The sequence below is a fragment of the Halichoerus grypus genome, chromosome 2 (genome assembly GCF_964656455.1).
Source record: "Halichoerus grypus chromosome 2, mHalGry1.hap1.1, whole genome shotgun sequence".
Classification (NCBI taxonomy): Eukaryota; Metazoa; Chordata; class Mammalia; order Carnivora; family Phocidae; genus Halichoerus; species Halichoerus grypus.
Window position 1 is genome coordinate 164,408,600 of NC_135713.1, and position 27,647 is coordinate 164,436,246.

Sequence of the window (27,647 nt, forward strand, 5' to 3'; positions counted from 1 at the left end):
GGAGATGAGCCTTCCTATTTCACGAAGCTAGTATTTTGGTGATTATGGTACTTTGCAATTTTCTACAAAGCTGCTATTTTCTTTCTTTTTTAAAATAATATTTGTTGTTTTTATCTGATTATAAAAGTACTATATTTTGTAATTTACTTGGAAAATAGAAGCATAAGGAGTAAAAAAATCCCATAATCAATGATAGGCACTGTTAACATTTTTGCTTATATCCATCCAGACACTTTTTCCTCCAAAAATATGTTTTTCTTTTACAAAATTGGGATAATGCTGCACTTCCTGTTTTGTAATCTGCTTTTCTCCCTCAACAATTTATGACCATTTTCTCGTGTTACTAAATTTTCCACTAGCACATGATTTTTTACAGCTAGCTTAGTGTTCCATTACAGAGAACTATACTTGATTTAACATCTAATGTTGGCAGATTGCTTGGCATTGTAGAGCTACAAAGGAGCGTCTATGTAAATATTTTTACACATCTGATTGTTTTCTTAGGATAAATTCCTAGAAGAGCAATTGCTGGGTCAGTTGAATGTATTTCATTAAGGCCTTTGGTACTTGATGCTGAATTGTTCTCTAGGAAAGAACTAGTTAACAACCCTTCTAGTAAAGTACGGGAATGTTTGGGGCGCCTGGGTGGCTCAGATGGTTAAGCGTCTGCCTTCGGCTCAGGTCATGATCCCAGGGTCCTGGGATCACCCCACATCGGGCTCCCCGCTTGGCGAGGAGCCTGCTTCTCCCTCTCCCTCTACCGTTCCCCCTGCTTGTGCTTTCTCGCTCTCTCTCTGTCAAATAAATAAATAAAATCTTTAAAAAAAAAAAAAGTATGGGAATATTCATTTCTCTATATCCTTAACAATACTAGTTATTAGGATTTTATTATTATTTTATCTATTTATTTGTTTTTAAAGATTTTATTTATTTGAGAGAGAGCGGGAGAGAGCACAAGTGGGGGGAGAGGCAGAGGGCGAGGGAGAATCAGACTTCCTGCTGAGCCCGGAGCCCGATGTGGGGCTTGATCCTAGGACCCTGGGATCATGACCTGAGCCGAAGGCAGATGCTTATCCATCTGAGCCACCCAGGTGCCCCTCTATTTATGTTTGAATAGGAAATGTGTTTACATAGTTCGAATTCAAAAGGTACAAGAGTGTATATACAGTACAGTCTATTTCTTCTGTCCCCTAGCCACCTCTTTACCCAATACCAGAAGCTAGCACTGTTAAATGTATCTTTCCAGGGCCGCCTGGGTAGCTCAGTCAGTTAAGCTTCTGACTCTTGATTTCAGCTCAGGTCATGATCTCAAGGTCCTGATTTCAGGGTCTTAGGATCAAGCCCCACCTCAGTCTCCTCACTCAGTGCTCAGCAAGGAGTCAGCTGCGGTCTCTCCCTTTGCACCTCCTTCTGTACCTCCCCCTGCTCACATGCTCTCTCTCTTCTCTAAAGTAAATACATAAATCTTTTTTTTAATGTATCTTTCCAGAGATACTTTGGCATATATAAATGAATACAAATACTCTCGTTCCTGCACACACAACACTTTTTATGTAAATAACATTCTTTTTTTTTTTTTAAAGATTTTATTTATTTATTTGACAGAGAGAGACACAGCGAGAGAGGGAACACAAGCAGGGGGAGTGGGAGAGGGAGAAGCAGGCTTCCCGCGGAGCAGGGAACCCGATGCAGGGCTCAATCCCAGGACCCTGAGATCATGACCTGAGCCGAAGGCAGACGCTTAACGACTGAGCCACCCAGGCACCCCAATAACATTCTATATACACTGTTCAGCCCCATGCTTTTTTCACTTACTAGTATCTTGAAGATCATTCTACATCAGTACATTAAGAGCTTCCTTATTCTTTTCTTACAGCTACATGATATTCCGTAATATGGATGTATAGTTTATTTAACCACTGTCTTATAAATCTATATGTAATCGATCTAAGTTGTTTCCTATCTTTTGCTATTCCAAACAACCCTGTGTTGAAAAACTTTGCATGTTATTTTGCACATATCTTTAGGGTAAAGGCTTCTATCTGTAGGATAAATTCTAGAAGAAGAATTGCTGGCATAATGGAGATATAAATGATATGGGTGTTTATGAAATACACATACATATTGCTAACTTGCCCTTCATAATCATGAAACCAACTTATACTCCCACTAGCAACATGTAAGAATACCCATTTTCCCACTCCTTTGACAACTGAGTGTGCTATCAGTTTTATTTATCTTTGCCAGTCTGATAAATAAAAAATACTATCTTGGAGGTTTTTTTTTCAATTTATCAGATGAAAACTTTTTTTATCATGGTAAAATATACACTACATAAAATATTCCATTTTAACCATGTTTAAGTATCTAATGCCGTGGCATTAAGTACATTCACAATGTTGTGCAACTGTCATCACTATACATTTCCACAACATTCTCATCAACCCAACCTAACTCTGTGCCCATTAAACAAACACTAACTCTCCATACCTCCCTCCCCCCTCACCTCAGACAACCTCTGTTCTACTTTCTGTCTCTGTGATACTGCCAATTCCAGGTACCTCATGCAAGTGAAATCATACAATATTTGTCCTTTCGTTTCTGGTTTATTTCCCTTGGCATAATGTTTTCAAGATCCAGTAGAGTTTTAATTTGCATTTTGCTGATTACGAATGAAGTTGAGCATTTTTTCGTATGTTTTTGAGCCATTTATATTTCCCATTAGAACCATCTGTTCCTATCATTTGCATATTTTCCTATTGAATTATTGGTCATCATCTTATTGATCTGTAGGAACTAATCATAAAGTAAAGAAATGAGCCCTTTGCTTGTGATATGAATTGCAGATATTTTTTCCAGTTCAATGTTTGCCTTTTGATATTGCTTTTATTGGTTTTTGCTATAAAGAAATGTTTTATATAGTCAAATTTATTAAGCTCTTATGACTTCTGGGTTTTGTATCATAGTTAGAAAGGGATTCCTCACTCCATCATTACTTTAGATTATTCCTATAGTTTCTTCTAGTGCTCTGAGAGTTTCATTTTTTACATTAAGATTTTGATCCATTTGGAATTTATCCTAATGAAAGGTTTATCATAAATAGAGAGCCAACTTTATTTGTCTTCAGTGGCTACCTACTTGTCAGTACTTATATTGAATAATCCCTATCTTTTCTCCAGTGATTTGAGATGCTGCCTTTGTGATAATTATTAATCCTTGCCAATTTCGTGGTAGAAAAAAAGGAAACTGTGTGTGCTTTCATTTTCATATATTTTGTGATCCACAAATAACTATTTTCTAAGAAATAAGTATCATTAGCGTTTCTTCTGTGAATTTCTGTTTGTGCCACTTACCCTTTGTTATGTTTGGATTGTGCTTGCAATATTTTCCTCTGTTTTCATTTACCTTCAGTATTGTTTGTGGTTGAAGCTGTGTCTGATGCTGCTGTCTTAAAAGTGCTTTGGATATTTATTTCCTCACTTGATCTTCACAGCTTTGCTCTAAGGTAGTTAAAAATGAAGCTGAAGCACAAAGAGATCCACTAACTTTACCAATTTTATACCATCTTTCATAGTATAGCCCTTATTATCTGAAAAAAAAAGTTTATTTTTTTAAAGATTATATTTATTTGTTTGTCAGAGAGAGAGAAGCATGCATGCGCACAAGCAGGGGTGTGATAGGCAGAGGGAGAAGCGGGCTCCCCGCTGAGCAGGATGCAGGGCTCGATCCCAGGACCCTGGGATCATGACCTGAGCTTAAGGCCAATGCTTAACCGACTTGAGTCACCCAGGCATCCCCCCACCCCCAAAAAACTTTAAAAATGCTAGTTTTCGGTGCGCCTGGCTGGCTCAGTAGGCAGAGCATGTGACTCTTGATCTTGGGGTCATGAGTTCCAGCCCCATGTTGAGTGGAGAAATTATTTTTAAAAATGCCAGTTTTCGTTTATGCCTTTAACTGGTTCATTGTTTTGCAGGGAATATCGCATGCAAGGCCTCACAGTGCAGACATTTCACTGTGTTATGCCAATCGCTCTGCGGCCCTCTTCTACCTGGATGAGTATGAAGTGAGTATCGGGGTGCCTGGTGTGATTGGAGAGGATCTGTAGGGGGTTCACTGGAAGACTAGACCTTCAGCTCTGCTCCTACCTTAGAGCACTAAAACTGGGCCCTGCTGCAACTGGTTGAGTTGGAAGAAAATTGGTATCCTCCCAAATATGTTCTTTCTCCTGATGCATTTTTTTCTTTCTCCTGATTCATTTTACCTATCACGTGATCACGTGGGGTAGTACTGGTTGATAGGAGTCATGGCACATGGCACGGGGCCATGGATGATATCCAGTGGGTCAGCAGTTCTCAGTGTCAAGATCAGCTGTGAGATATGTTGCTAATAATACTTCAGGTTCCAAGTGTTTGCAAACTATTTACTTGTTTGTTTGTTTCTTAATAAGTGGAGCATGTTCAGGATTATCCCTGCAGTAATATGGCTCACCCTCAACATGCATTTTGAGTGGGCAAGTAAGTTTCACTGAAATGCCTGTGTATGCCTATGAGGGAGTGGGCTTGATCTGAGTGGCTTTCTTCTCATCTTCCGATTGAGGACTAAAGCCAAGCTCTCAAATGTCATTTTGGTACATCCGTTTTGGAATTCCACAGAAATTTTTAAAATATGCCCTAGAGTTAAGAACTAGTTGAATAATCACGAGTTCACACTTACTGCCCTTTGAACTGAAAGAGACAAGCAAGGGGGGCACCTGGGTGGCTCAGTCAGTTGAGTGTCCGACTCTTGATTTTGGCTCAGGTCATGATCTCAGGATCCTGAGATCAAGCCCCACATCAGGCTCTGCACTGGGGCGTGGAGCCTGCTTAAGATTCTCTCTCTCTCTCCCCCTCCTTTACCCTCCCCGCCCACTCTCACCCTCTCCCTTTCTCTCTAAAAATAAAATAAAATAAAAGAGGCGAGCAAGAATTTAACTCTAGGCCCTAAGCAAAAAGTCCTAGACAATTGAGGACAACAGTTGGAAGAGCTTGTAAAATATTTAACCCTTTATAACCTCCCTATATTGGTTATTTCTATTTCCCTTCTTATAGCAGCGAGTATCATACATTGAACACATGAACTCTTTTCAGCACTTTAGGTATATTACCTTATTTCATCCTTAAAACAACCCTGTGAGGTGTCCGTGTTTTTCAGATGAGAACGCTAAGACACTGAGAAATGAAGTTGCTTGCACAAGGTCATCCAGCTAGTAAGAAGCAATCAGTAGTGGAATGCAGATCTGTCTGGCTTCTAAGCCTACCCCTTTAATCACTACAGTTCTTCTATCTGTAAGACTTTTTTTCCTCAAAACAGAAATATTTAATAAGACAATTAAATACAATATCCTTGGCAACTATTACTTAATCACTCAAAAGATCACACAGTAGAGTATGATTTAAAGAAATAAGCATGTGGTTATAGTTGCTCCATTTTTAATCATCTTTAACTTTCCTGTAGATTTTTGTTAAGATTTTCAGTAGACATTGAAGAGTCAGGACCAAGGGTCATGTGGGGATTTCCTTTCTGTTTTCAGATGTGTCTTAAAGACATCACGAGAGCACAGATGCATGGGTATCCGGAAAGTTTGCAACCCAAGGTGACGTTGCGTAAGGTCGAATGTCTGGTGACCCTAGGGAGACTACAGGAGGCAGGCCAGACCATCAGGGATCTTGAAAGTAACTTTGCTGCCAAACCAAGCCTAGCAGCTGCCCAGTTTCAAATTCTGCAAAGAAACCTCTGTCGTCTGAAAATGAAGGTACAAGAAAGGGAGAATCTCACAGCATCCTTCCCAGCAACTCTAACGAAAGCCTTTGAGGATATGGACCTAAGGGAAGAGAATGAACAGATTCCCGGTGCATCATCATCTGTCAGCCTATGCATGGACCCTTTAAAAGGCCGCTATCTGATTGCCACAAAAGATATTCTCCCGGGAGAGCTCTTGGTGAAGGAGGATGCTTTTGTGAGTGTCCTTAACCCGGGAGAAAGGCCACCACTACATCATGGCTTAGAGAGCAAGTGGGATACCAGAGTTACTAACGGGGACCTCTACTGTCACCGATGTTTGAGGCACGCTTTGGCCACTGTTCCCTGTGATGGATGCAGCTACGCCAAGTACTGCAGCCATGAGTGTATGCAGCAGGCCTGGGATCTCTACCATAATAGAGAGTGTCCTCTAGGGGGCCTGCTGCTCACCCTGGGTATCTTTTGCCACATCGCCCTGAGGTCGACTCTTCTAGCTAGATTTGAGGATGCCAGCGAAGTCGTAAGAAAACTCTGTGTTGAGATGAGTAACAAGGACATGTGTTCACCTGAAAGTGAGAATCTGGTACAAACACCCAGTTCTGACCTGGGAGGGGAGAGTGAGAAAAATGGCAAAACAGTTAAGACCCCAGTTCCAGGGTGTGATCTTACTGGCAAATACGAAAATAACTATAATGCTGTCTTCCACCTCATGCCCCATACTGAAAGCCATAGCCCAGAGTACAAATTCCTCTGCGCTGTCAGTGTGTCTGCGCTCTGCAGGCAGCTCGAGGCCGCCGATTCCTCGGAGCCGGCCACAGCGCCTCCTGCCTGGCGTTCGGAGTGGCGTGCCTGGGGAGTGGCCATGTTGAAGCACATGCTCCAGCTGCAGTGCAACGCTCAGGCGGTGACGAGCATTCAGCGACCAGGTGAGAGGGAAGCTTTGTTAGTCTTACGGTACCTGGGGAGGAAGAGCTGCGAATGGGAACAGTAGTGGTGCTCTAGTGGGAAAGCAGAGCTCGCTATCTTGGGTCTCCATGATTACGCTATTGACAAGCTGTGTGACCTGAACAGAGTCTTTGATCGCACTCTGCCTCAGTTTTCTCATCTCAACAGTGTTTGATCCCACCTCACTTGACTGAGTCGTGATGGGTTTGTTTGTAAATATACCTCAAAATTAAAAACCCTGTTACAGAGGGATTTTTATTATGAAGGAGAACTGAAATAATAATCAAGACTACAGAAAGAAGAGGGGTCTGCAGGGGAGCCTGAGTGGCTCAGTCGTTAAGCGTCTGCCTTCGGCTCAGGTCATGATCCCAGGGTCCTGGGATCGAGCCCCACGTCGGGGAAGCCTGCTTCTCCCTCTCCCTCCGCTGCTCCCCCTGCTTGTGCTCTCGCCCTCGCTCGCTCTCTCAAATGAATGAATAAAATCCTTTTTTTTAATCTTAAAAGAAAAAAGAGGGGTCTGCAGTTGAGTTAAGGTGTCAAAATCTTATTCATGTGACTCAGCTGCTCTGTCTCTACTCTTTCCAATTGACAGATTTCCCCCATTCTTCTGTTTTAAATTTCCAAGAGAGCAATCTGGCCAAGCATAGCTTTTCACACAGTACTACCATGAACTGTTGGCCAGCCTGTTTGGGCTGTCCTTTGGCCAGGGGCCAACAATCTAGGGGCCACCTCTAGACACAGATCAGCCTAGCCCTGCTTGCCTGAACCGGGTCCTATAGGTAAGGCTGTCTTATTTAAGGTAGATGGAGAGATTGGATGTGCCCAGCATCATGAGTGACGCTGTACTGACAACAGATACTATTAGAAAAGAAACAGTGTTTCTACTTTTCTATTGTATGATCTCCATTTTAGCAGATAATGTCTTTCAATTCAATTAGGGCATTATACTTTTCTCAGTTTTCTAATTAACTCTATTGAAGGGAAAAATTAGATACTACCTAAACCTAAGATTTATAGACAGACTGATATAAATGTGGCTTTAGTAAGCTATACATGCTTAGTTAGCTCTTTTGATCGTCTCACATTAGGTAGCCTAGAATCTTGTCAATATGTTTTTATCTTTAATTTTAATGCAACTGCCAAGTTATACAATGTGTAGGCGTTTCACTAGAGGTGTTTTGGAGGAAGACTGTCTTCCCCATCCTGAAACACATGGAACACCCAAAAATAGCCCTGGCTTCATCCTATAATGCTAGGAAATCCCATTGCAAGCAGTCTCCGTTCTCTTCTCTGCTTTCATTTGCTTCTTTGAGCCATTGCTACCTTCTAAAATACATCTGTTGAGTGTTTTTCCAAAATTATGTTTTCTCTTGGGTACATTCGCTGGCATTTTAAGAACTATTATTTTCATTTAGTTTCGTTTTTGTGAATATAAAAAAATAGTATACGGGGCTTCCAGATTATAATGGCAGAAAGTTACCGACCCCTGATTTTATTGTGTCTTGCCTCTAAAGTACTTAATATAACATACAAAAAAAGATACAAATGTCAGGAGCTCCAAAAACTGTAGAAACTACTGTCCAAGTAAACAATAGCAGGCTGAATCCCTGAGGCAGAATGGCCAAGCCATGGGGACCAAAGGAGTCTTCCATCCACTTTCCACCAGTGGCCTACCCCTAACTGTCAAAGAATCTTAGCCTTAATGTTTTTGCTCCATGTGCATGACATTTCATTATAGTCAGGTTTTTATTTGCATAGCAAGTTTCGGGTAAAATTTTTCACAAGTTGTTCAGAATAAACTTTTGGATAATGAATATATGTATAGCCAGGAATACCTGTATTTTCTGTGGCTAATAAGGACTGGAGAAATAGATACATAGCATGATACTGGCTACCTGGAGTGATGGAAAGAGGATTGGAGACTTTGGCTTTACCTCTCAGGCTCTATATTTTATGCATAATTTATTCTTTATATGATGTTTTAAAAATATATACATAGAGTGGCGCCTGGGTGATTCAGTCAGTTAAGCATCCGACTCTTGATTTCGGCTCAGGTCATGATATCAGGGTTGTGAGATCAAGTCCCGAGTCTAATTGAAATTCTCTCTCCCTCTCCCTCTGCCCCCCCGCCCCCGCTAGTGCACACATGTGCGCTCACGCGCTCTTGCTCTCTCAAAATAAATAAATAAATGGGGGCGCCTGGGTGGCTCAGTTGTTAAGCATCTGCCTTTGGCTCGGGTCATGACCCCAGGGTCCTGGGATCGAGCCCCGCATTGGGCTCCCTGCTCTGCGGGAAGGCTGCTTCTCCCTCTCCCACTCCCCCTGCCTGTGTTCCCTCTCTCGCTGTGTTTCTCTCTCAAATAAATAAATAAAATCTTTAAAAAATAATAAATAAATAAACAAATAAATAAATGAAATCTTAAATAACTAAATAAAAATATATACATAGGGGGGAAAAAAGACTAAAAGCAAAAATACCAAAATCTTAACAGTAATCAATTCTAAAGGTGGAGGTATGGGTGATTGCTACTTTCTTCTTTGAACTTTTACTACGTTTTTAAAATTAAAAACACTGATTCACACAGTAATATTATTCTAGTAAATTTAAAATGGATTGGGGGCACCTGGGTGGCTCAGTTGGTTGAGTGTCCAACTCTTGGCTTCGGCTCAGGTTGTGATGTCGGGGTTGTGAGATCGAGCCCCTCGTTGGGCTCAGAGCTCAACCAGAGGTCTGCTTGAGATTCTCCTCTCCCTCTCTCTCTGCCCCTCCCGCTGCTCTCTCTCTTGCTGATGACGTGCTCTCTCTCTAAAAGTAAATAAATCTTTAAAATGGATTGTATACCTTTCCCATTATTCTAGGGAAGAAAAATTTTTAAAAAAACCAGTTCACTGAGGGGCACCTGGGTGGCTCAGTCGGTTAAGCGTCTGCCGTTGGCTCAGGTCGTGATCCCCGGGTCCTGGAACAAGTCCCACAGCGGGCTCCCTGCTCAGCAGGGAATCTGCTTCTCCCTCTCCCTTGCCTGCTTGTGCTCTCTCTCTCTCTCTCTATCAGATAAATAAATAAAATCTTTTAAAAAAAATATTTCATTTTTTTATTTATTGAGAGAGAGAGAGAGCGTGCATTCAAGCGCACAAGTGCACTGCGGGGAGTGGGGGGGAGAGAATCCTGGAGGTCTGGCTATTGTCAAGCTAAGGTTGCTTTTAGCCTCTAGGAAAGCATGAACATTAAGGCAGTTGTGAACTCCTTGGGGACTGCCGTACTCTGCCTGTCTCAAGTATTTGTCAATGGGCTGCAAGTTGTAAGGATATTTAATTTTACCTACTTTTCTTTTGCCTTTGTTCTCCTCATCACAGGGTTAGCAAACTTTGTCAAGGGCCAGACAGTACATATTTTAGGCTTTGCAGGCTGGGGTGTCCCTCTGACTCAGCTCTGCCCTTGTAGCACAGATGAATGAGTATGGCTGGGCTCCACTCACACTTCATGATGGACTCTGAAATTTGATTTCTTAGAATTTTTCACATCGTGAGCATTATTCTTTTCATTTTTTTCAACCACTTGAAAATGTGAAAACAGTTCTTAGACTATACTCTACAAAAACAGACAGCCGGCAGGATTTGGCCAACAGGTTACAGTATCCAGACTCGATGCAGACAAGGATTTGGCAAATCTAATTAAGATATCTATTTAGAAAAAAGAAAAAAGCCCACAAAATGAGGATCAAGGAAGGGGATATAGTCAATAATATAAATTAATTTTTAAATTTTAAGCAAATTTTAGACTATTAGATTTGAAAGCATTAAGTAGAAAACTTTGTAGAAAACATAAATTTCTTGCTGTTCTCCTCTCCTACAGGAGAACACTTCAAAAATCCAGTGATCGTGGAAGAAATTGAAAAAGATTATCAAAATATTTCCAGGGACACCTGGGTGGCTCACTCAGTTAAGCATCTGCCTTCGGCTCAGGTCATGATCCCAAGGTCCTGGGATGGACCCCAACATCAGGCTCCCTGCTCAGTGGGGAGTCTGCTTCTCCCTCTCCCTCTGTGGCTCCCCCTGCTTGTGCTCTGTCTCTCTGTCTCTCTCTCTAACAAATAAATAAATAAAATCTTAAAAATATATATATATATTTCCATAAAAACAAGCCAGACCCACTCTTTCCTGTGTAAGTTCTTTAAAACTTTTAAGGACCATATTTAGCTACATTTTTAAAAGAGATTTTATGTATTCATTTGAGAGAGACAGAGACAGCACAAGCAGGAGAGGTAGAGGCAGAGGGAGAGGGAGAAGCAGACTCCCCGCTGAGCTGGGAGCCCAGCATGGGGCTCGATACCAGGACCCTGAGAAGACAACCGGAGCCGAAGGCAGATGCTTAACCATCTGAGCCATCCAGGCGTCCCTAGCCCCATTTTTTTTTTTTTTTTATAAAGCAAAGAAAAAATATCTTTCAAGGAACTTACCATTTTTATACAATATAAAGTGTTCCAGGGCATGGAGAAACCTTTCCCACTCACTTTGCAAAGCCAAGGATAAAAACTATTGATTAATCTCACTTGTGAATATCCCTGTAGGAACCTTGAAAAAATCACTGCCATATCACATCTGGCAATTTATTGAAGGAATGCTAAGAGATGACCAAGAAGGGCTTCATCCAGAAATGCAAGCATATGGTAACTTGGATACACAGGTTTGGGTAAATGCAGAGACAGGCCATATTCTGAGATGGAAAAACTGAAAACTAAAAACGGCAGTTCCCCCGCATTCCCCCAACCAGTGCAATGCAATTCCACACAAAATCACAATTGGATTTTTCTTGGAATTGGGCACTGATTCTAAAGTTCATCTTGAATAAGTGGTGAGAATAGCCTACTGAACCCTTTTCCTCAGAAGCCAAGGCTGGTGCCTGCCCACACCCTCCCTCTCCAGACTCATCCAGCACGACCAGGTGGGGCTCACCCTGGCTAAGATCACGCCCTCCTCAAAGTCCCCGTGTAAATGTCCAACCCTTCCCGCCCACTTGTTTGCAAAGGCCCTGGCCAATGTCAACACTGGGAGTCTCATCCCAGCAGCTGGGACCACCACTGCTGCCCCGGGGAGGAGAAAGAAGCAAAGAAAGAAGAATCAGAGGAGCGGGGCGCCTGGGTGGCTCAGTCGTTAAGCGTCTGCCCTGGGCTCAGGTCATGATCCCAGGGTCCTGGGATCGAGCCCCACATCGGGCTCCCTGCTCAGCGGGAAGCCTGCTTCTCCCTCTCCCACTCCCCCTGCTTGTGTTCCCTCTCTCACTGTGTCTCTCTCTCTCAAATAAATAAATAAAATCTTTTTAAAAAAAAATTAGAGGAGCCCAATGATGATGTTTGCTTTGGTCTTTTTGACTACATCTCTTCTGTAACCTGTTCAATAAAAAGCTGAACTCTTAATAATAAAGTATTTTTTAAAGATTGTATTTAGTGAGAGAGCACGAGCGTGGGGCGGGGAGGAGAGGGAAAGGGAGAGAGAGAATCTCAAGTGGACTCGCACCTAGCCCTGGAGCTGAAGGCAGGGCCCCATCTCAGGACCCTGAGATCAGGACTGAGCCAAAAATCAAGAGTCGGTGGCTTAACTGACTGAGCCACCCAGGCGCTCCAATAAATAATAATAATAATAATAATAATAATAATAATAATAATAAATAGAGGAGTACTGAAGGGGCTTGGTACTGTCAGATTTCATATCAGCATTAAGCTACAGTAATTGAAGGCAGGATGGTACTGATATGAGAGCCTCCTAAAAGTATTAAATTCTCCAAATCATTAAAAAGTTAAACAGTGAAACATTAAACCATAAAATATCTAGGAAAAGATAAGTGAATACTTACATGGTGTTAGGGTGAGAGAAACTTTTTAAAGCATAGAATATCCAATTTAGGTAAATAAAAGATAGCTAGATTTAACCTAAAGACCAAATATCAAAAACACTATAATATGTGAAGAGGATAGAGAATATGGGTGAAAGAGATCCTTGAAGGAATGAAAATATGGACTGAGAGGCAACAGACCTGGGTTTCCACTCCACTGATTCTAACCGCTAACTCTCCATATGAACTCAGATTACTTTCTGTGTGTCTCACTTAGTATACTTTTTTTTAAATTCCAGTGTTGTTAACAATGTTATATTAGTTTCAGGTGTACAATATAGTAATTCAACAATTATATACATTACCCAGTGCTCATCACCACAAGTGTACTCTTAATCCCTGCCACCTATTTCCCCCATCCCTCTACCCGCCTCCCCTCTGGTAACCATCAGGTTTGTTCTCCATAGTTAAGAGTCTGTTTCTTGGCTTGTCTCTCTCTTTCTCTTTTTTTCTTTGCTAATTTCTCTCTCTCTCTCTCTTTTTTTTTTTTTTTTTTTTAAAGATTTTACTTATTTATTTGAGAGAGAGAGCACAGCAGGGAAAGGGGCAGAGGGAGAAGCAGGCTCCCCGCTGAGCAGGGAGCCTGACCCAGAGCTCAATCCCAGGACCCTGGGATCATGACCTGAGCCAAAGGCAGACACTTAACCAACTGAGCCACCCAGGCGCCCCTTATTTTGTTTCTTAAATTCCACATATGAGTGAAATCACATGGTATTTATCTTTGTCTGACTGGCTTATTTCGCTTATCGTTATATTCTCTAGGTCCATCTATGTTGTTAGAATGGCAAGATTTCATTCTTTTTTATGGCTGAATAATACTACATTGTGTATACATACACCACATCTTCTTTATCCATTCATCTATCAATGGACATTTGGGCTGTTTCCATAGTTTGGCTATTGTAAATAATGCTGCTGTGAACAGAGGGGTACATGTATCCCTTTGAATTAGTGTTTTCATATTCCTTCGGGGTAAATACCCAGTAGTGCAATTACTGGGTCATAGGATAGTTCTATTTTTAACTTTTTGAGGAACCTCCCAACTGTCTCCCACAGTGGCTGCACCAGTTTGCATTCCCACAAACAGTGCACGAGGGATTCTTTTTTTCCACGTGCTCGCCCACATTATTGTTCCTTGAGTTTTTTATTGTAGCCATTCTGACAGGTATGAGGTTTTTGATTTGCATTCCCCTGATGATGAGTGATGTTGATCATCTTTTCATGTGTCTCTTGGCCATTTGTATGTCTTTGGAGAAATGTCTTTTCTTCTGCCCATTTTTTAATTGGATTATTTGTTTTTTGGGTGTTGAGTTGAATCAGTTCTTTATATATTTTAGATACTAACCTTTATCAGACATGTCATTTGCAGATACCTTCTCCCGTTCAGAAGATTGCCTTGTAGTTTTGTCCATTATTTAATTTGCTGTGCAAAAGCTTTATATTTTGGTGTAGTCCAATAGTCTATTTTTGCTTTTGTTTCCCTTGCCTCAGGAGACATATCTAGAAAGATGTTGCTACCACCAATGTCAGAGAAATTTCAGTCAGTATTCTCATATGGATAATGAGAGGACTGAGTGAACCTCCAGGCTTCTGGGGAAGATTGTTTACAAAGATGATCCCAACAATTTCACCCACCCCTGTATGTTTGCCCTTTTGCAACTTGACATTGCTTTTTCTCCAATCAAGAGGTAGAGTCTGTTTCCTCTGTCCTTGAATCTGGGCCAGCCCTGTAACTTACTTTGACCCGTGGAATGCAGTAGAAGTGACCTTATGTGACTTTTGAGGCTAAGCTTTAAGAGGCCTTGTAGCTTCTGTGTCATTTTCTTGGAATGATGGTGTATAGCCATATGAACAAGCCTAGGTTAGCCTTTTTTTTTTTTTAAGTCTAGCCTTCTTGAGGGTAAAAGACCATATGCTAGAGGAATGCAATCATATGAATAGCCCCGGGTAAGACCAGCGGAAAACATGTGTAGTTGAACTCTGGGCAAAGTGGCTGGCACAGAGCACTGTAAGCAAATGAAATAGTTGCTTTTGTTTGTTTGTTTGTTTTTAAAGATTTATTTATTCACCCAGGAGAGAGCGAGGGTGCTCATGCAAGTGGAGGGAAGGGGCAGAGGGAAAGAATCACAAGCAGACTCCCCGATACTCAGGGCTCAATCTCACACCCGGAGATGATGACCTGAGCCAAAATCAAGAGTCGGACACTTAACAAACTAAGCCACCCAGGCACCCAAAATAGTTGTTACTTTAAAAGCAAACCATCCCCAGAGGGGGGAAAAAAAACCCCATAAGCTAAAATGTAAATGACAAAATGAGAGAACATTTCTAGCAACTAGGCAACTCTTAAAGTCAGTCTTTAAGCATATGCATAGTGGTGAAAATGTAAAACTAGATTGTGATAATGGTTACACAACTTATATGAATTTCTTAAAGAAAATCATTGAATTAGTACACTTAAAATAGGTGAATTTTATGGTAGATAAATTATATCTTTAAAAAGCTGTTTAAAAAGGTACATGAGCAAGCCCTTTATCAAAGCAGTAGTAAACATGGTCATATTTAAGCCCTCTTGTAATTAAAACAAGATACCATTCTTTCCCTATTAGATTGGCAGTGTTGCTTTTTTGGCTTTTTTCTTTAACTATAATATGCATTTTAGGTTAGAGTATAAAGAAATGGCCATGGTGTGTTAAGTGAAAAGAAGTAACTTACAAATTGCTCTGTGCGTCACATGAGAATTTCATACATAAGGCTAGAAAGAGGTCTGCAAGAAAATGCCCCAAACTGTTCTACCTGGCTGATAGGCTTACAGATGACTTATTTTCTCTATAATTTTCACTTCGTAATTTTTTTTCTGGCTACCATGTATTCCTTTTGTAATTTTAATTCGTTTTCTAAATAATAAAAACAATTCAAATGATAGGAACTTTTTTTATATGAACATTTTTAATTTTTTAAAAAGATTTATTTATTTGAGAGAGAGCACACACGAGTGCCCATGAGCTGGGGGAGGGGCATAGGGAGAGAAACTCAAGCAGACTCTGTGCGGGTCCAAGGCAGGGCTTGATCCCATGACCCCAAATCATGACCTGAGCCGAAATCTAGAGTTGGAAGCCCAGCTGACTGAGCCACCCGGGAGCCCCTATAAGAATGTTTTTAAGGCACCTTGATACATACTGCAAAATTGCTCTCCAGGAAAGTTGCACCAGTTACACGCCCACCAGCAATGTTCACTTTCAGTTTTGAGTCCAATCTGATTTTGTTTTAGTCTGCTCATATTTCTAATCATGTTATATCCCTTTTCATTATTTCCTTGGGGTTCCAACACTTCCCAGTTAGTGTTCTTACGGAACCTCATTAGCAGCACAGAAAGATTCAAGCATTAACTAAGATAGACTTTGACCGAAACCTGTAACAATGTATGTTATTATCTTTGCATAAATCCTATTTAATCAGGGGCGCCTGGGTGGCTCAGATGGTTAAGCGTCTGCCTTCGGCTCAGGTCATGATCCCAGGATCCTGGGATCGAGCCCCGCATCAGGCTACCTGCTTGGCAGGGAGCCTGCTTCTCCCTTTCCCTCTAACGTTCCCCCTGCTTGTGCTCTCTCGTTCTCTCTGTCAAATAAATAAATAAAATCTTTAAAAAAAAAATCCTATTTAATCAAAGTTCCTCGGGAACCTTTCTTTGGTACTAATCTTAAGGCACAGAACTGGCCATTGATGATATTCTAGACCTCGGTCAGTGTGGTTCTATCTCGAGGGAACGGCAGATTTGAGATGTATCTGGATTCATTACAAGGTTTAATGAGGTTCCATGTAGGTTCAGATTAATTCACTGCCGTTTGCTTTCACTCTTCAACAACCAAGGAATCTACCTTCAGTTTCTGTCCTTATTTGTGTGATATACACACAAATTTCTTGTGTTATAAAATATCTACCAGAGGGGAGCCTGGGTGGCTCAGTTGTTAAGCTTCTGCCTTCAGCTCAGGTCATGATCCCAGGGTCCTGGGATCAAGCCCCACATCAGGCTCCCTGCTCCTCGGGAAGCCTGCTTCTCCCTCTCCCACTCCCCCTGCTTGTGTTCCCTCTCTCGCTGTGTCTCTCTCTGTCAAGTAAATAAATAAAATCTTAAAAAAAAAAAATAGGGCTCCTGGGTGGCTCAGTTGTTAAGCGTCTGCCTTCGGCTCAGGTCATGATCCCGGCGTCCTGGGATCGAGCCCCGCATTGGGCTCCCTGCTCAGTGGGAAGCCTGCTTCTCCCTCTCCCACTCCACCTGCTTGTGTTCCCTCTCTCACTGTCTCTCTCTGTCAAATAAATAAATAAAATCTTTAAAAAATAAATAAATAAATAAATAAATATCTACGAGAATAGGTATATTCTGGTAGTATTGTGAATGAATCTTTTTCTTCTGTACTTGAATCCCATTTTATTTTTTTTTAAAGATTTATTTATTTATTTGAGAGAGAGTGAGAGAGAGCATGAGAGGGGAGAGGGTCAGAGGGAGAAGCAGACTCCCCACTGAGCAGGGAGCCCGATGTGGGACTCGATCCTGGGACTCCAGGATCATGACCTGAGCTGAAGGCAGTTGCTTAACCAACTGAGCCACCCAGGTGCCCCTTCCCATTTTATTTTTTTTAACGTTTATTTATTTATTCAAGAGAAAGAGAGAGCACATGAGGGGAGAGGTAGGGGGGGAGGGAGAGCAGACTCCCTTGAGCATGGAACCCAACACAGGGCCCGATCTCACAACCCCAAGATCATGAACTGAGCTGAAATCAAGAGTCAGACATTTAACAGACTGGGACCCCCTAGTGCCCTTTGATTCCATTTTAAATGCACTAGGGGCTATTACCAAGGTACACTTTTTTTTTTTTTTTTTTTTAAAGATTTTATTTATTTATTTGAGACAGAGAGAATGAGAGAGAGAGCACATGAGAAGGGGGAGGGTCAGAGGGAGAAGCAGGCTCCCTGCCGAGCAGGGAGCCCGATGCGGGACTCGATCCAGGGACTCCAGGATCATGACCTGAGCCGAAGGCAGTCGCTTAACCAACTGAGCCACCCAGGCGCCCCACCAAGGTACACTTTTAGTAAAATAAAGAATCACTCCCTCTTTGTTTTTGTTTTATACACAAAATGTCACATACTAAATTTGGTTGATAAGTTTCATATATATTCTCACTTTCCATTATCTCTGCTAACAGATGACTAATGCAAAATATTGGATAATTTTTTTTAAGTCAATACTTAATTTTTAGAAATAATTAGAGACTCAACTCTGACATAAATATTCACCCCACTCAGTTCCTGGGCCTACTTATGTTAGAGAATAATCTATAAATAATTCACAAAGCTGGCATTACTCACTGTATTGTGATAATTTTTCTGGGAAAATTTTAGCAACTGTTCTAATATAGCTTGCCAGTTATCAGTAGTTGGGAATGCAAGTCAGCTTTTAATTAAGCAGAGGCTGATTATTCAGACTACAAACTGGTCGTGCCCTGTACTGCTTCTTCCTGCTGCCTACCTTTTAGCATTTTCCCTGCTCATTAGCACATACTCCAGAGGTAGGCATTGGACAGGGGGAAAAGGAGGAGAAACCAAAATCTGCTAAATACTTACGAGAAGCTCTGATGAAAGGTTTCAATACAATTTGTAGGACTGTTGACTGAAATTGAGTCATTTGGATTCCCTGTGAAGTTTATTTACTTGTTCTATTCTTGTCCTCCATAGCAACAGATAATAGAATTGTCTGCAGAGAGACAACACTATTCCTATATTTAATGTTTGCCTTTCTAGAACATTTCCACATGGTGGTTCATGATATTTTCTTTATTCATTACATTTGTCCCTAGACTGCTTCATTTCTTCGGTGATTGGTGGGTTGAGATTCCTGATGGTTTTTCAGTTATCCAGAAACCTGAAAGTTTCCCTCTGAAGTACGAGTATCTTTCGTATTTCAACCAGTTTGGTTGAAAATACAATTTCCTGGGCGCCTGGGTGGCTCATTCGTTAAGCATCTGCCTTCAGCTCAGGTCATGATCCTGGGGTCCCGGGATCGAGTCCCACATCGGGCTCCCTGCTCGGCAGGAAGCCTGCTTCTCCCTCTCCCACTCCCCCGCTTGTGTTCCTGCTCTTGCTATCTCTCTCTGTCAAATAAATAAAATCTTTAAAAAAAAAAAAATACAATTTCCTCATGCTTCCACCAATTGAACACAATTTAAGCCATTCTGGATGCCCAAGGTTATCTAGTGCGTGCATCTTCCTGAGATATGTATGGCTATTACAAAACCCACATAGATATACCATCAGTCTAGGAACCTCTGGTTGAGGGAAATGTTACAGTGTAAAGCCTGAGTGGTACTAGTGGTTTTGTTTGCCCTAAAGCTGTTATTCTTATATAAGTTTTCTTCCTCCTTCTCGTGTCTGTCACCCTGTCTCTTTTGCCGTTGTCAGAAAACCTGCCTCTTATTAGTTCTCTGTTTCTCAACTGCTGTGGGCTGAGAAGCTGAATAACCAAGCCAGTGAAAACTGTGGCTAAAATAAGAGCAGATAGGACTGCATGAGAGGATAAAGAACTCCTCATCTAGGAATATAAGTGTAGGAGCTTTGGTGCAGAAATAGCCTCACTGCTCAGAGGCCTTTTCCTTCCTTCCTAATGTTCAATCATGTAGTTAAATTGCTGGTTAATTGTGTTTCAAAGAAGAGATTGTTTGGGACATGAGACTGTCTTGAATAGAGCTTTTCGTTTTTGGTTTTTTTCCCCAAAGATTTTATTTTATTTTTTTTTTTAAGATTTTATTTATTTATTTGACAGAGAGAGACACAGCAAGAGAGGGAACACAAGCAGGGGGAGTGGGAGAGGGAGAAGCAGGCTTCCTGCCGAGCAGAGAGCCCGATGTGGGGCTCGATCCCAGGACGCTGGGATCATGACCTGAGCCGAAGGCAGACGCTTAACGACTGAGTCCCCCAGGCGCCCCCAGAGAGGTTTTTTTTCAGTGACAACTACTGCTGGCTGATTTCCCACAAAGTTGGGACAGACGGCAAAAATAAACAGGTGAGCTTAAGGAATATGATTTTTAAGAATGTATTATAAACCTGTTTAGTTTGGGAGAATAATTAGGTTATTTGTTCTATTAACTAACCAAAGACCAGTTAAACAAAAGCAGCTTCAACTATAGAAGCCTTTGGGAAATAACCTCAGCAGGTACTCTGGTTTTCTGTGTCCTGGTGAACATTATGAAACTGTCTATCTAGAAGGTTCCCGACTGATAGTTCCTTTATTATTTTTTTTAATAAATTCTAACCTTTGGATTTTTTCCTGATATTGAGACACAATGGTTAGGTGCCAGGATTCCGGTGGACTTTTCATGTGTTCCTTTGCTTTGCTTCCTGGGGACGAGAGTTTGCTGTGAGTCGTTTTCCATCTGATGTATATTGGATCCGGCTGTGGAGCTCTGACTCAGATGGGCTTCAGGCCCAGTTGCCCAGCTCATCTCCTGAGGAATGGATGGTGAGGCCAAGACTAACGTCCTGACACGTTTGTCCTTTCTCCTGCAGCACCTTCAGGATCTAAAGAGCACAGCGTTACCGACAGCAGACAGGTCCGCCTTGCTACAGGCATCTTCCCTGTCGTCAGCCTCCTGAACCATTCCTGTAGCCCCAATACCAGCGTGTCCTTCGTTAGCACCGTCGCCACCATCCGGGCATCAGAGAAGATTGGAAAAGGGCAAGAGATCCTCCACTGCTATGGTGAGCCCTCCCTCCTCATCACTGGCCACGCTTCTCTGGCAGGAAAGGGCAGGGCGAATGAGAACGAGCAAACCCCCGGACAGGTGAAGGCAGTGCATACTTAGGCCCAAAAAAAAAAAGGCCTCTGGCCTCCTTCCTTGGCCCTGTTGTGTCTAAACTATCATGTATCTCCCTGCTTAATCCCATAAACTTCCTTTTCCAAAAAATGGGCTAAGAATAACTTTGGGGTTTTTTTTTCCTTGCAACTTGGAAGCTTATTTCTATATCTAGCGCCACGAGTGTTTGAGTAAAGGGTACTTGTCGCATGATGAAGAATCACCTCTGCTAAGCTGAAGTTTTGTAAGTAGTGGCCGACTCTCTGTTGCCGTAAACATTGGCCAGGCGTGGTCTCTCCGCAGGGCCTCACCGCAGCAGGATGGCTGTTGCCGAGAGGCAGCAGAAGCTGAGGTCCCAGTACTTCTTTGACTGCGGCTGCCCGGCTTGTCAGAAGGAGAAGCACCGGGCTGCTGTCGGGCCCCGGTGGGAGGCATTCTGTTGTGACCGGTGCAGAGCACCCCTGCAGGTGAAGCTCTCTTCTCCCTTCTCTTCTCCACTTGTGCTGGAGGTCAGTCATCCAGCCCAGAGGCCATAAATCTCCAGGAGAGGCTGAGAGCCACAGTGTCTTCCCCTTCAGCCCATCTTGCCCGCACACTGGTTACCCCTCCACGGGAATTCCCCCAGGAAAGGCTGGGTCTAGTCATCAGTCTCTTGGCAAATAACAGAAAATCCCCCCTAAACTGGTCTGAGAGAAAGGGGGAAAAAAGACTTGAGAATTTATTTGCTCAAGTAAATCACTGAAAGGTCCCAGTACGGGGGTATTTCAGCTAACCGCTTGATCCAGGGGCTGATAACGTCACCCAGGCCCAATTTGTCTCTACCTGCCTCAGCTCCACCTTCTCAGTCAGCGCAGTCCCAGCCAGACTTCCCTCTGGTTGGGGCAGGACAGCCACCTGCGGCCCCAGCCTCACAGCCTCTGCTTCGGGGGGGTAAAGGCACGCGCCCCCCAACAGCAGTCTGGGCAAAAATTTTACTGCATTTCATTGACCTGATACCCGTGGCTGGTGGCAACTCAGACTCATAGTTTTCCTCCAGCCGTTTGGCCCAGAGGAATGGGTCAGATGCGAGCCACACGCCTACCCCCTCAGCCACCAGGCACTGACTCTGGGAGGGTAGGAGAGGATCCTCGGGAGAAATCATGTTGCCGTTGCCAAATGAGGGTCTAGATACTGGCATTTTAAAAAAAAACAGCACATGGGCACCTGGGTGGCGCAGTCAGTTGAGCATCCGACTCTTGATTTCAGCTCGGGTCATGATCTTAGGGTCATGGGATCAAGCCCCACGCTGGGCTCCGTGCTGGGCATGGAACCTGCCTAAGATTCTCTCTCTCCTTCTCCCTTTGCCCCTCCCCCCAAAAAAATTAAAAATAAATAAGTGAATAAATAAAGAAAAAACAGCAAAAGTCCACCTCAAAGATTTTCTCCTCTGCCAGAGGATACAGTATTCTTCGGGGAACCGTAAGTGTAGTGTAGAGCTGGCCGTGTTGCAAAGCTGAAGTTACAAACCCAAGGTCAAATATAGGGAGGCCTCACCTGGCATCTCTTCCTATTGGTTTTCTTACGGTTTTGCTTTTTTTTTTTTTAAAGATTTTATTTATTTATTTGACAGAGAGAGACACAGCAAGAGAGGGAACACAAGCAGGGGAAGTGGGAGAGAGAGAAGCAGGCTTCCCGCGGAGCAGGGAGCCTGATGTGGGGCTCAATCCCAGGACCCTGGGATCATGACCTGAGCCGAAGGCAGATGCTTAATGACTGAGCCACCCAGGCACCCCTATTTTATTTTTTTTAATATTTTATTTGTTTGTCAGAGAGAGAGCGCACGCACAAGCAGGGGAGCGGCAGGCAGAAGGAGAAGCAGACTCCCTGCTGAGCAAGGACCCGATTTCAGAACTTGATCCCAGGACCCTGGGATCATGACCTGATCCGAAGGCAGACACTTAACTGACTGAGCCACCCAGGCATCCCTATTTATTTATTTTAGAGAGAGAGAGCACAAGTGGGAGGGCCAGAGCAAAGGGAGAGAGAATCTCCGGCAAACTCCGCACTGAGCATGGAGCCCGGTGCAGGGCTCAATCCCATGACCCTGAGATCAGGACCTGAGGCGAAACCGAGTGTTGGACGCTTAACTGACCGAGCCACCCAGGTGCCCCTGGCTTTTGCTTTTTTTTAATGGAAGTACAGTTGACACACAATGTCACATTAATTTCAGGTGCATAACAGAGTGATTTAACAACTCTATACTAATGGCTTCTTCATAACCACTAGAAATATGTCTGTCATCCAAAGTTCTGGATCCAGAGACACAGGAGAGGGGTATAGAGATGGAAAGAAACTGTGACCTGTACCAGTTTAATTTTGGTTGCAACAATTAAATCTCCGGGAGGGACCGCCTACTGCTTTCATTAGAGTTGCTGCTGTCAGACCCAGTTGAGTCAGGCTTTGGTCATGGTGTATTAGTAGGGGCGTCTCTTTGCCCCATAGGGTCGGAAGCTGCAGAGCGACCCTGTAATGTAAAACACATGCCGTGTTGCTAACCGACTGTGGTACAGGACTAAAGACAAACTGCCTTTCACAGGGACGTGACATTCTGAGCTGTGGCAGCACGTCCTGTACGGAATCAGTCAGCAGGGATCACCTCATCTCCCGGTTACAGGACCTTCAGCAGCGGGTTGGGCAGGCCCGGAAGCTTCTCAGAAGTGGTCAGCTAGGTGAGACTGGCTCCCTGCTTTGGTCCTCCAGCCCATCCCTTTTTATTTATTCTGGGTTCACCTTGGACTCGAGGCTACTCAGTGATGATAAAGAATTACATTTAATTATCCCCATGCCAGCCACAAGATGGCTATGCAGGCCAATGAGACCGAGCCCTAACCGGCTGAGTTCGTGTGGTGTCCTTGAAAAGGGCCAGATGATTTAAGCTGTTGTTCTCCTGGGGGTCAGGGAGCGAAGTTAAAGTACCCCGTGATGAGTAAAGGGTTATCTCTGACATCCGTGGTCTTTGTGCAGATCCAGAAGTTCTGTGTCATTTATTTTAATTCCAGGGCCTAATGACCCAATTTCCTAGAGAGATTGGTCTGCTCTCCTCAGAGGCCCATCTCTTCTAGAGAACAGTGGAACAAGTGCCCAGTGGATAGAAGTAGCCTGCTGTTTTCAGAGACTTGTGGAACTCCACATTATCCTTACAAATTCTGCCTTAGAACTTGATGTCGTAGGAATTTATTTACCCGACTTTGTAAAAGTTGACCTTTAACTTAGATTTCTGAGTCAAGAGAAATGATGATCGTAAGTGGAATCCAGGCCACTTGAAGTTGGAAACCCAGCGTCAATGTGGGGAGGCCTCACCTCACACCTCTTCTGCTGAAAGAGAAACTGTGAGGGAACAACAGCTTTATCGGAACAAACATTGTGGGTCGGTCACAACAAGGAGACAAAGTGGGGTTTCCGCATTCAGCCCAGCCAATATGGAACTTAAGAGCTGGGTTCTCATTTCTAGGCCTGGGTTTGTGTAGTAATGAGGCCACCTTCCTTTGCATTGATAGAGCGAGCCATTCAGCTGTTGTTGGGGTGCCGGCACGACGCTGAGAGCTTCCTGTCAGCAGAACACAGCATGGTAGGAGAGATGGAGGATGCCCTGGCCCAGGCCTACGCTGCCTTAGGTAAGGCACATGTCTTCATCTGCTGCTCCGAGGACCACGTTTGCCTTATGCTTTTGGTCATGAGCCCAGCCTCATCTGGTTGGTCTCCTCTCAGTCTTTTCAGCTGAAGCTGTTCTCACCTTCCACTGAGCTTTCCTCACCCTGAAAACACTCACCCAACACAGTTGACTGTGGTTCTTTTCTGGAACCAGATTTCTCTTTCTTTACAGGGGACTGGCAAAAGTCAGCTACCCATCTCCAGAAGAGTCTCCGAGTGGTTGAGGTACAGCATGGGCCATCCAGTGTTGAAATGGGCCATGAGCTCTTCAAACTGGCCCAACTCTTTTTCAATGGGTAAGTCTTTCTCTGGTTTCCTAACACCCTCTAGGCCACACACTATTTTTTATTAGGCTCTTCTGGCGTTACTTTTCTCCTATGGTGCTTTTAAGCATGTGGAAACTTCCTTTATTTCCCCTTGAGGAAAGATCCTTTCCTTCTGTTTTGCTGACAAGCTTGAAGCTTTAGAATTTCCTCCTGAGAGATATGGGGAAAGCTCTTAGCACTGGAGGGACATTCCTAGGGGGAAGTTGCCAGGCGGCCCCACCACCCGCATCCCGGCAGCTCTCCTTAGCCCTCTGCTTCCTCACGCCTCCCTCACCGCCCTCTTTCTCAGCACCTTCAACTCCAGGGGCTCTTCCTTCCCCCATCCTTTTCCTTTTAAAGCAGTTGTTTTCAACCAGGAGTAATTTTGCCCCCAGGGGATATTTGGCAATGTCTGGAGACATTTTTGGTTGTCATGATTCAGGGTGGAGGCCCAGAGGCTAGTAAACATCCTGCAATGCACAGGACAGCCCCCCACAGCTCAGAATTATCTGGCCCAAAATGGCAATAGTGTCAAGGCAGAGAGAGGTTTGAAGGTTTTGAAGGTTTAACGGAAGGTTTAACGGAAGGTTTAACGGAAAGAACAGTAGGTGTGGATGTCATTGGGAGGCCCTATTTCTAGATGGAATACTTCCTTCCAGCCTTGATAAAGCTGCCATTGGTGCACTTTGGGGTGAGGCAATGTTTGAAGCTCGATCCTAAGATTATGAATGGTTTGTGGACCTGATACCCAAGACATAGAGGTTGCCCATTTGGTCAAGAGAACAGGGCTGCAGAGTCAGGTCTGGGGTGGACTTGGTTACCTGCAGGTGAAGACTCCTGAGGAAACCATGGGATAAATCCCAGATTGAACACCTTGAGATTTGCCTATTTCTCAGGACCTTAGAATCTTTATGCTTTTTCTCATAACTTTGTTTTCAAACTCTGCCTTACAGTGTGTTTGTGAAGGTCTCTCCCCTACCCTTCTAGATTGTGAGATCCCTGAGGACAAACTGATCTTAGATAATTTTGTATTCTTCACAGGGTGGGAGTAGGCCCTTGATTAATGTTTGCTTGACTGAATGAGTGGCTTCACTCCTTTTACCTCCTTTGGTTCAGGTTTGCAATCCCAGAAGCACTGAACACAATACAGAGGGCAGAAAAGGTTCTGATGGTGCACTATGGCCCTTGCAATGACGAGATCCAGGAGCTACAGAAGATGAAATCTTGTTTATTGGACTCGCCACCCATCTCATTGGGACCTTCAGTGTAGGAACCCAAGGTTTTCTTCAGATAGTTAACTACCCTCCCGTAAAAACTCCCAGTTCCCAGAAAAGACTTGAAACTAGTGTCTGGAGAGCCTAAGCCCTTTAAAAGGATTTTGGCTGATCTGCAGGCATCTGGATGTTAGCCTGGGGTTTTGGCTAGACTCCATCTCACTAAATGATGATAGTCTATTTCCCTGGAACATTTCTATGGCTTCTAGTAGTAATGACATGTTATGTACCACTCCAGTGGGAACTTATGCTCTTAGTAGTTGTGTTGTAATTGAAAAATAATTATAAAGCAAGAAATCACCGAGCCTCCTTACCTCTAGAGACATCATTTCATGTTATCGTATCTAGCTTTCTCGAATCCTTTGTTAAAACTGGTACAGTGTAAATTGTGAATAGAGAAATAAGTATGGGGCCACTTTATTGTTGGGCAGTCTCTTCCTGGGATGGCAACTCTAAATTTGTCTCCTACCAGTTTTCCAGTCCTTATTATCGGCCTCTCCTTCTGAACTCTTGGCAGACCCGCTGACCAAACACTAATAGAATCATTGCTGCTTGTGGTTTCAGACTCGAGCGACAGAAGGGAGGGGTGATAGCTCTTTTCTGCCTGGATGTGTAGAACAATAGTCTAGATTTCCATCCTGGCCAGAAGGCTGGGAGACTCTCTGTTCTGAAACCTGGTTGCCATATCACCGTCCGTGACCGAGTGGTTCCAGTGAGTTAGTGGAAAGGAACGTCAGGTCCACGCTGCTTTGAGAGCTTGCCCTCCCTGGCCTGCCCAGGAAGTCCCCGCTGCTAGCCTCAGCATTTTCATCAGGAAATGAATAGCCTGGAGATGTCTGGCAGTAGCTTTTCAGGAAACTTAGTGTTTAGAACACAGTTTACATTCAAACGTGTGAGTGAAGGTCAGGCAGGATCTCATTTATTCTTCTTTCTACTAATTCACTGTGGCAAAACAGTGGCCAGTGAGATTTTTTTTTTCATGGAGATAAATTTTTCTTCTTGAAAATTTAGTCCTGAGGACAGCTCTGTATTCTGTTCCAAGCACTTGTCATGTTTCATGTTCCTAAAAAAAGGTCCTCTTATACTCTGTAAAATAGGCATGCTTCCTTAAAAAGAATGTGTTTAGAATTTTCACGTCAGGTTCCCATTTTAGGTGTACTTGGGAGCTTTCCTTAAATGCTTTATGAAACATTTCCTTAAGTTACAGATCACCTCTCTCATCTGTCTGTGTGTTACCCTGTGTTGGCAGGTGACATTAGCTTGACTGGGGGTATCTGTGCTTGCGTGGAAAGCTGACGTTTTGGGGCGCCTGGGTGGCTCAGGCGGTTGGGCATCTGCCTTCGGCTCAGGTCATGATCCCGGGGTCCTGGGATCGAGCCCTGCGTCGGGCTCCCTGCTTGACGGGGAGCCTGCTTCTCCCTCTCCCTTTGCCTCCACTCCCTCTGCTTGTGCTCTCTCTGTCAAATGAATAAGTGAAATCTTTAAATAAATAAATAAATAAATAAATAAGCAAGCTAAAGTTTTTGGGGGCAGCTGGGTGGTGCAGCCAATTCTTGGTTTCGGCTCAGGACGTGGTCTCAGGGTCATGAGATCAGGCCCCGCGTCAGGCTCCGCACTCAGCACGAAGTCTGCATGAGATTCTCTCTCCCTCTCCCTCTGCCCCTCCTGCTCGTGTGTGCGCTCTCTCTCTCTAAAATAAAATAAATAAATCTAAGAAAAAGAAAAGCCCTAAGGTTTGATTTATTTAAGAGCATACTCCACTGATTGTGGGGGCAGGAGATACCCTCTTGCAAGCATTAGTGGCCCTAGTACATAAACACTCCCAGAGCAGAGAATCCACCCTGCATTATACAATGAAGGTAACTAAAAGTTCTTATAAGTGGTGACTTTCTGCAGAGTTTAGAGAGACCAGGCTATAAGT

The 27,647-nt window shown here is 43.4% G+C and overlaps 1 protein-coding gene across 3 annotated transcripts in view; it reads left to right on the plus strand.

Moving 5' to 3' along the window:
- Nucleotides 1-27,235, plus strand: part of SMYD4 (SET and MYND domain containing 4) — a 50,786-nt gene extending 23,551 nt beyond the window's left edge. For all 3 annotated transcript variants that reach the window (XM_036091064.2, XM_036091063.2, XM_036091065.2), the window contains exons 4-11: nucleotides 3,974-4,063; nucleotides 5,570-6,704; nucleotides 20,171-20,362; nucleotides 20,761-20,924; nucleotides 23,033-23,165; nucleotides 23,994-24,110; nucleotides 24,320-24,443; nucleotides 25,569-27,235. In XM_036091064.2, the coding sequence (XP_035946957.1) occupies nucleotides 3,974-4,063; nucleotides 5,570-6,704; nucleotides 20,171-20,362; nucleotides 20,761-20,924; nucleotides 23,033-23,165; nucleotides 23,994-24,110; nucleotides 24,320-24,443; nucleotides 25,569-25,722 (2,109 nt within the window). In that variant the 3' untranslated portion in view covers nucleotides 25,723-27,235. The remainder of the gene's footprint in view (nucleotides 1-3,973; nucleotides 4,064-5,569; nucleotides 6,705-20,170; nucleotides 20,363-20,760; nucleotides 20,925-23,032; nucleotides 23,166-23,993; nucleotides 24,111-24,319; nucleotides 24,444-25,568) is intronic.
- The last annotated feature ends 412 nt before the right edge of the window (nucleotides 27,236-27,647 follow it).